The sequence below is a fragment of the Taurulus bubalis genome, assembly GCF_910589615.1.
Source record: "Taurulus bubalis genome assembly, chromosome: 1".
Classification (NCBI taxonomy): Eukaryota; Metazoa; Chordata; class Actinopteri; order Perciformes; family Cottidae; genus Taurulus; species Taurulus bubalis.
Window position 1 is genome coordinate 19,186,039 of NC_136589.1, and position 9,618 is coordinate 19,195,656.

The 9,618-nt window shown below is 44.1% G+C and overlaps 1 protein-coding gene across 1 annotated transcript; it reads right to left on the reverse strand.

The window, feature by feature from the left end:
* Positions 1-2,160: 2,160 nt before the first annotated feature.
* lgals3b (lectin, galactoside binding soluble 3b) lies at positions 2,161-8,075 on the reverse strand. Its single transcript, XM_079232872.1, has 7 exons — positions 8,009-8,075; positions 7,256-7,277; positions 3,639-3,816; positions 3,285-3,433; positions 3,125-3,213; positions 2,870-3,041; positions 2,161-2,714 (listed from the first exon to the last, which is right to left on the reverse strand). The coding sequence occupies exons 2-7, from the start codon at positions 7,259-7,261 to the stop codon at positions 2,556-2,558; spliced, it is 753 nt and encodes a 250-aa protein (XP_079088998.1). The 5' UTR covers positions 7,262-7,277; positions 8,009-8,075; the 3' UTR covers positions 2,161-2,555.
* Positions 8,076-9,618: the final 1,543 nt, after the last annotated feature.

The window sequence follows — 9,618 nt, forward strand, 5'->3', positions numbered from 1 at the left end:
TGACGGCCCGTGACTGCTGCAGTCACAATAGCAGATGTGAACTCTCTGGGCAGATAGAAAGGTCTACCATGAGATATTCCAGGTTAGCAGAGCAGTGACTCTCGATTAAAGCAGTTACAAGCCGATTGGCAGAAGCTGAGCGGAGTGAACGAGCTGGGGTGTACGGTTTTACCATGTCCTGGATGTAGATTGGACCCGATCTGTTTGTAGCAAAGTATGCAAGTACCAATATTTTGAAGTGGATGCGGGCGGCCACCGGTAACCAGTGAAGGCTGTAGTGTGGGTGAATTTTGGGAGGTTAAAGACCAGTCGAGCCGCTGCATTCTGGATGGGCTGTGAAGGTTGAATGGCATTAGCAGGTAGACCTGCCAGGAGGGAGTTACAGTAGTCAAGGCGCAAGATGATCAGAGCCTGGACAAGAACCTGTGCCGCCTTCTGAGTGAGAAGGGGATGTATTCTCCTGATATTGTACAGCATGTACCTACAGGAACGTGTTGTTGCCGTAATGTTGGCAGTCAGGGAGAGTTGACTGTTGAGTGTCACACCGAGGTTTCCTGGCAGTCGGGGTTGGGGCCAACAGTTGTTGTTCAAGGTAATAGTGAGGTCGTGGGTGGGAGATTCTTTTCCTGGAAGGAAAAGTAGTTCAGTCTTGTCAGGGTTAATTTTCAGGTGGTGTGTGGACATCCACTGAGAGATGTCATTTTTGCAACCAGAAGTGATAATAGTTGGTTGAGTTCACTACAACCAATGAGAACCTGAATGAGACATTTTATGATGATCAAAAAGTAACAATTAACTTTGATGAAGTTAAAACACACTAAAGGATTAAAGTGTTTACTCTCAGACTGAACAATGCCGTGGTCGAGAACTGTCAATCACTTTAGACTTTTAAGTTTTAATAAGGATTTGAGTGAACTCCTGAAATTATAAGATAAGTTCGGAAACTGGAAAGTAGCTATATTGTTCAATGCACTTTGTCATCTTGAGGTTCTGACAAAGCAGTTAAACGTTCATCTAAAAAGGGGGAGATGTAGTGGCCGGCTATGGCCAGGTGGTGGCGCACTGATATATGATGGTGTGATATACGTGTGAGAAGAAGTATTATTAAAGTTGTCGAGTTGCATCCTGATGGTTGTGTCCTTGAGTACCGAGTATATAGGCACAATACAGACGCAGCTAAACACCGCCCAAGCTGCGAGACATAATTGTCGCAAATATATCAGACAAGTTAAATGCGTCAGTGTTGGGGAAATGTATCGAGTAATTTTAAGTGTTTCATCACCCAAATCAATCAGATTATATTTATTTAAATGTATCTGCTGGCAGTCATATAATTACGAGTGCTTTCAACACATCCATAAGTTTCTTAAGCGCTAAATAAACTTAAGAACAGCGTGGCATGCAGCGGGTGATAGTCTATGTCTGTGAGACGGGCAATCGGCTGCACCTGTGCTGATCAATGTCCGCGGCTCGAGAAGCTCTCGTAAAAAAAATTATTCATTGTCGGCAGAATCTATAGCGCCGCGTACAGGAAGTCATTCTGATGTGAGAACGGATCTTGGCGATCTGGAAGAACTCTCTCCCTATAAAACTAATATAACTAATATCGCTTCTTCATCAATGAGGAAAGGAGCTGCCTTTTTTGTCCGATGGGAGTGGCCAGTTTATCTAGTGAATTTCAGTATGTCAGGTTCTAGTATGATAGAGTGGGACCCAAATGCCAGAGCAACAGTTTCAAAGTAAATTACCAACATCATAACACAGTAAGCCTGCCCGGGAGGAGGTTTACATTTTTGGCTGTGTTGCTATGGTGATTTATCTAAACTTGCTTAGAGAAACCAAAAAGCCAGACCTACGTCATCGTATCCTGAAAATTAGCCCGCTAACTCAGTATGCAGCAGCTCAACTGCTTTTATTAGACACTCACTTTGAATTACGTTTTTTTTTTTACATGGGGGATATTTTATTACGAGAAATAGGGCCCTGGTGTCTGAGGAGCTCTCATCATATGATGATCTCATCAAACCCTCTTTGGTCTTTTTAAACGCCAGCTAAATCTGTCCATTTACAGCACTGATGGTGTTCACAGAGGTAAAAGGTCAGGCGGTTTAGGCCCTGTCCTGCAAAGCAGATACAAACAGACACAAACGCCAACAAATCTAAGATGAAAACTTTATTTATAAGAGTCAAATAGAAAAAACTAGAACAGGAGGATCCAATGCAATCCTTCTTGGGATGTATCAAAGAACATTTTATGTTTACGTTACCAAGAATCACCTACAGATTTATTAAAGATAGATCAGATTTATTAAAGATATGTCAGATTAATTAAAGATATACCAGATTTATTAAAGATATATTTTGGATTAACTGTGGATCTACAGAGGATCTCAGGTAGATCTGTGGTTCATCACCAGTGTATCTTCAAAAGATCTCAGGCAGATCTCCGGTGATTCCCCAACAGATCTATAATGGATCCAAAGAAGTCTCTGGTGGATTCTCAGTAGATCTCCAGTGGATCTGTCGTAGATCTGTGGGGGATCCGGTGACCTGCCTCAGGGCAGAATCTCAAAGCGGACATCGCTCAGGTTGAGGTCGTTGTAGATGCTGAGTCGGGTGATGCTTTTCAGGTTGCTCATCCGGTGTCGGTAAGTCACGAAGTGAGAGTTGTTGACAGCGACCTTATACTCTTTGTTGGTGCACAAGATCTTCATCTGCAACAACAAACCACAAACTCATCATCATCATCAACCTGCTTTGTCAGAGACTGGAAGCATCATCATTAGAAAACAAACATGAAGCAAACAAGGTCTCAATACTAATAATAACCTAAACTATGAGCATTCTTAACATAAATCACATGTGTGACCTCGAAACGCTGGCCTGGGACGAAGGGGAAGCCCCCGGAGAAGTCTCTCTCTTCCTTCCCCCATTTCTTGTTGATGCAGCTGTTCCTGACAATCACCATCTCGCCATTTTCATTGAAGCGAGGGTTGAAGTGGAAGGCCAGGTCTTGTGATGTTGACATATTCACTGTGATCCTGAAACACAAACACATGATTTCACTGCATGAGTATGTGACCATTCATCCATTCATTAGTAATGTTCAAGAGGTCGTCCTGACTTGTCAGCGTTGGATTTGATGGTTCCAACGATGGTGATGAGGAGTTTGTCATGAACTCCGTTAGGCAGTATCTGGCTGTATGGAACCGTCTGTCAACAAGGAACAGATGTTAACTCCATCATCCATCATTCATCATCCATCATCCATCTCTCTGGCTTACCATATCCTTTTGGGGGTCAATGTTATATCCAGGTCCAGGTCCAGGTCCGGGAGAGGGCTGTCCAGGCTGGCTGGGCCAGGTCCCTCCACCTCCACATCCAGCTCCACTTCCGGGCCAGCTGGGCTGGCAGGAGCTGTTAGCGGGTTGACCTGAACCAATACAGAATCTCTTTATTCTATCTGATTTATTCTGTTAGTGGTTTTCATTGTTGACTGATGGTCGGATCAATAGAGACTTGTCTTTTCGTTCATACTCTATTTCCAAATCCAGGAGAGCTAAAGGTCTATTTTTGTTTCTTTAAACGATCAATAATAAAGGAAAAGAGGTAAACGAGTGAGATGATGATGATGGTACCTGGCCAGGATGGGTTAGCAGGTTGTCCAGGTTGTCCAGGCCAGGGCCCTCCGCCTGCAGGCTGACCTCCAGGCCAGGTGGGGTTAGTAGCAGGTTGTCCAGGCCAGCTGGGTTGGCCAGCAGTTTGTTGTGTGTTGTTGTTGCCACTAGAGGGCCAACCTCCTAGAGCATCACCCAGCTGCAGAGAGAAAGAAGTGACGAAAACTGAAACTTCACTGATTAAAGAGTAGTTTTGATTGCTGGCCATTCCACTAACGAGCCGGTGGTGGACTCGACACAGCTGTAACTAATTATCGCCAACTCTGGTGTAAAACCAGGTGGGGGTTTGAAGCGTCAGCTTTAGTGTCAGTGAATTCTCCTTGTATGAAGACTCAGAAGATAAAGACATATGAGTCTTTCGTTGAAGACTCAGAGGATAAAGACACAGGAGTCTTTCGTTGGAGTCAAGACACGGAGGATAAAGACATAGGAGTCTTTTCATTGGAAAAATCCCTCCTCCGTTATTTATCCCACCCGTTCCACGCAGACCCAACACCTCGTCACAGGGTGCCTCTGGAACTGCCAGTCAGCTAACCACAAAGCAGACTTTATCTCTGGCTTTGCTATCAAGCAATTGCTGGACTTCCTGTCTCTTACTGAGACTTGGATCACACCAGACAACACATCTACCCCTGCTGCTCTCTCCTCTGCCTTCTCATTCAGCCACACACCAGTGCCACCACACACCTGTGCCACCACCCAACTGGCCGGGGTGGTGGCACAGGTCTACTCATCTCCCCCAAATGGAGTTTTCTCTCTACCCGCTTCCACTGTTTTTGAGTTTCATGCTGTGACGGTTACTCATCCGGTTCAACTAAACATTGTTGTTCTCTACCGTCCACCTGGTTCCTTGGGAGATTTCTTGGAAGAATTAGACGTCCTCCTATCAAACTTTGCAGAAAACGGCCCCCCACTCATCCTTCTGGGTGACTTTAACATCCAGGCAGAGAAGTCATGTAACGTGTTCCTCTTACTGTCTTCCTTTGCTCTCTCACTCAGTCCTTCCCCTCCTACTCACAAAGCCGGCAACCACCTTGACTATATTTTCACCAGAAACTGCTCTACATCTAACCTCACTGTAACTCCACTTCATGTCTCTGACCACTTCTTTATCTCTTACTCTCTCCCACTCTGACAACCCTCCCACATCAACAGACTCTGCACCTGTCCGTCGCAACATTCGCACCCTCTCTCCCTCCTCTCTGGCCTTGTCTGTTCTGACAGCCCTTACTTCAACTGACTCTCTCACTCATGCATCCTAACGCTCTGAAGGAGGGAAGAGTTAACCCTCTCCTGAAGAAACCCACTTTCAACCCGTCAGAAGTCAACAACTACAGCCCTGTCTCTCTCTTTCCCTTTCTTTCCAAAACTCTGGAGCGAGCTATCTTTAACCAAGTCTCCTCATTTCTCCACCATAACAACCTTCTGGACCCTCACCAGTCTGGATTCAAAGTAGGCCACTCAACAGAGGCTGCCCTCCTTGCTGTCTCTGAGCAGCTTTACACTGCTAGAGCAGCCTCTCTCTCCTCTGTCCTTATCCTTCTAGACCAGGCCTGGCCAACCCGCGGCTCTTTGCCTGGTGTCATGCGGCTCTTGCGTTCATATCAAATTATTATTATTTTTATTTATTTTTAACTTTTTATTAATTTTGCAAATACCTTAGACCACTGGTGTCAAACTTAAGGCGCGACAGCTTGAAAGCCATGAAATCGCGGACCCGTTTTCAGTCTTTCGCGGACCCGTTTTCAGTCCGTCAGTACGGTCATTTTACATGAAAAAAAAAAAAAAAATCCTGTGCTTTTATTTTGAAGGGATTTTTTAATGCGGCAGAGTGCAATTTATTAAATTTCAGTCATATTGATGTAATGTGTTGTAACTATGTTACGTTATTCATTCTGGTCACATCTCTTACATCCGGACATCTATTCTTCTGTCCATCCAGGGAGGGGGATCCTCCTCTGTTGCTCTATGAAGGCTTCTTCCTGTTTTCCCTGTGAAAGGGTTTTTACTATCTATATTTCTGTGTTTGGCATACTGTGACACTATCTCATTTTCAAACGGCGCCATATTTTCATTAAATCAAATTGAGAAGTTGAAAATGTTCTAAACACTCAACAAAGTTACGACTATTTGCTGTCCTGGCTCCTCATTGGTGGAATGAGCTCCCTATTGACATCAGGACAGCAGAAAGTCTTTACATCTTCCGTCGCAAACTAAAAACACATATTGTTCTACTAACTTGAATAAGGAAGGTAGCACCGTAGTAGCACCGTAGTGGCACTTTAGTAGCGCTTAAATGGCACTTACTGATATCACTTTGTAGTTTGACTTTATTGAAGAAATTGTACTTTCTTGATTCTTGTTGTTCTGAGTTTGGACTTATGGTTGAATGCACTTATTATTGTAAGTCGCTTTGGATGAAAGCGTCAGCTAAATTAAATGTAATGTAATGTAACAACAGGAAGTGAGAAATGTGACTGCCTGCAGTTCCTCTGACATCCACCAGGAGCTGCTGTGACCAAACAGTTGTAGTTCTCTGTACTGACACTGAGTCAGTCGTGGTTCCCACAGAGCGCCACATAATGGCTGTTGGAGGTGAGGCAGGTTTAAAACACCTTCATAAGCAGGACGTAGAGAAGACGTTCATAGAATCAAATCTTAAGGCTACGTCATTTTTTATCAAAATAATGTTAGAATTTGAGTTTACTGGAATGACCACGAACCACATTTCCCCTTCACTGCCAGCTAGTCAACAAACCTGTCTACCTACCTGTCTAATTAAAACACACTCTCTGCTGCGTTCAAGGGCACACTGCTGTGTTCAGGGGCAGCGATATATTTTCACTCACCAGACTGTTTGCACTTTGTGTCTGTGAGCTTCAGAAACTAGCATGAGATCGTTTAAGTTTTCAAATGACCTCAGAGTGTGTCTAGCTAGCTACCAGTCTACCCACCTGCCAAGGTACCTGTCTACCTACCTACCTGTCTACCTGTTTACTTACCTATCTACCTACCTTTCTAGGTACCCGTCTACCTACCTGTCTAGGTACCTGTCTACCTACCTTTCTACCTACTTACCTACCTGTCTACCTAGTTGTCTACTCACCTACCTACCTGTCTAGCTAGCTACCTGTCTACCTACTTACCTGTCTACTTGCCTACCTGTCTACCTAGATACCTGTGTAGCTAGCTACCAGTCTACCTACCTGTCAACCTACCTGTCAAGGTACCTGCCTACCTACCAACGCAGCACAGAGTGTGTTTACAGGGTGTGTTCGTGTGACGGACTCATCAGGAATGCTCTCTCTCACTCTCTCTCTTTCTCTCTCTCTTTTTCTCTCTCTCTCTCTCTCTCTCTCCACATACTTCATATGTATAAATCTACTTGTATATATTTATATATACTTAATTATTCATGTGTATGTGACTGACATCCACTGGTGAATATAACAGATGTAACCAGCTGCTCCGTGCCTTTAGTGCACTGAAGAAGAAGAGGTGAATCAAAGAGTCAAAGGTGTTGAATAGATAAATGTGACACGTTGATGAAGATGAAGAGGAAGATGGAGATGACTCACGTCCATGCTGCTGGTTTGAGATCTGGAACACAAACAAGAACAGATATTAGCAGTCTGAGCAGTGGAGGACCAGTCCAGACAGGAGCAGTACTTATATACTTATACTGTAAGGTATTAGTACTGTTTACACAGTACTTATACTGGGAGGTGTTAGTACTGCTGGAGTATTTATACCATCTAGTATTAGTACTGCTACAGAGTATTTATGCCATCTAGTATAAGTACTGCTATAGAGTACTTATACTGTGTAGTGTTAGTACTAGTACAGAGAATTTTATACTGTGTAGTACTAGTACTGCTACAGAGTATTTATACCGTCTAGTATTAGTACTGCTAGAGAGTATTTATACTGTGTAGTATTAGTAATAATACTAAGACGCCTCTAGCAGGAAGTAGACGTCACATGGTCATCAGAACAGAGAAGTTAGTCATGAAGACTAAAGACTTCAGACACTTTACAATAAAGAAAGAAGAAGTATAGCAGTATTATTACTGTGGTATTAGTGCTAGCAGAGCAGTATTATTACTGTGGTATTAGTACTAGAAGAGCAGTATTATTACTGTGGTATTAGTGCTAGCAGAGCAGTATTATTACTGTGGTATTAGTACTAGAAGAGCAGTATTATTACTGTGGTATTAGTACTAGTAGAGCAGTATTATCACTGTGGTATTAGTACTAGTAGAGCAGTTTTACCACTGTGGTATTAGTACTAGTAGAGCAGTATTATTACGAAGAAGATGAAGAAGACGTACCTGAAGGAGCTGCAGACACAAAGTGACTCTCTGTGAAACACAAGTGTGTTTTAAGTTTAGAGGAGCCTCACCCTGTTGAGACCACACCCACCTACACACACACACACACACACACACACACACACACACACACACACACACACACACACACAGGGTGTGTTTGTGAACTGTATTTTCAGCGTTTGTTTGAGTAAAGCAGGTTTTTCTTTGTCCCGCAGACAAAGACTGCAATGGATTATTGTTTTGTTTTTACCCATTGCCATGGAAACCAAAGAGTCGACTAAGACAGCTCCATTTATTCTTTATGAACACGTTTCATCATAGAGCAGTATTATTACTGTGGTATTAGTGCTAGTAGAGCAGTATTATTACTGTGGTATTAGTACTAGTAGAGCAGTATTATCAGTGTGGTATTAGTCCTAGTAGAGCAGTTTTACCACTGTCATATTAGTTCTAGTAGAGCAGTATTACCACTGTGGTATTAGTACTAGTAGAGCAGTATTACCACTATGGTATTAGTACTTGTAGAGCAGTATTACCACTATGGTATTAGTACTAGTAGAGCAGTATTACCACTGTGGTATTAGTACTAGTAGAGCAGTTTTATCACTGTGGTATCAGTACTAGTAGAGCAGTATTTTCACTGCAGAGCTCCGTCAGCAGGCGGCGCTGTGAAGCTGCAGACCTTCCGGGGATTATATTGTTTTGACCTACTTCCTGTTCTGGTGGCAGCAGTCCCAGCAGGCTGACCCAGACTTCCCTCTCACATGTTCCAACTCATTCTGGGGGATCCTGAGGCGTGTCATAACTCGGCTCTCAGGCCATGACAAATACGGCGAAGACAACAGTTTGAGGACAGTTTGAAGATCTTTATTCACCTTACATTAATAAATAGTTAACTGTATGGAGTGTGGCAGTCAGTAACATCAGTAATATCCATGTGCGTAAGTGTGTAATGGTGTGTAGGTGTTGTCAATGAAACCAAAGGAAACCAAAACCAAACGGTCTGGGATCACTCCATCAAACCCGCATCCTGAGCAACACTAGCGCAGGGCTTTTATGCCGTTCCCCTTCCCAGGTGCTCTGCATCATGTAATCTGCTCATTAGGGACAAAAGCACACCTGCAGTGATTATGGACAGGGACCGTCACAAGCGTTCCCAGGACAGCTGAGAGATATAATCCCTCCAGCCTGTCCTGGGTCTTCCCCGGGGCCTTCCTTCCAGTTGGACGTACCTGGAAAACCTCTAATGGGAGGAAACTCATCTCCGTACCCTATCTCCAAGACTGAGCCCTACAGAGGAAACCTGACGCACCCCATACTCCAACAGCACCGCCCACAAAAACTCCAGAGGGACCTGGTTGAAAGCCTTCTCCAAGTCCACAAAGCACATGTAGACTGGCTGGGCAAACTCCCAGGACCCCTCCAGTAGCCCCTGAGGGTAAAGAGCTGGTCCACTGCTCCACGGCCGGGACGGAATCCGCACTGCTCGTCTTGAATCTGAGGTTCGACAAGCGGTTGGAGCCTCCTTTCCAGCACTAGTATAAGCTTTCCCGGGAGGCTGAGTAGTGTGATACCCCAATAGTTCAGCACACTCTCCGGTCCCCCTT

Excerpts from the sequence above, each read along its gene's own strand:
- lgals3b (XM_079232872.1), bottom strand. Across the intron at positions 3,434-3,638 it reads TGCTAACCCATCCTGGCCAG|GTCAACCCGCTAACAGCTCC; the intron begins GTACCATCATCA and ends GTATTGGTTCAG. Across the intron at positions 2,715-2,869 it reads TCCCAGGCCAGCGTTTCGAG|ATGAAGATCTTGTGCACCAA; the intron begins GTCACACATGTG and ends TTGTTGTTGCAG.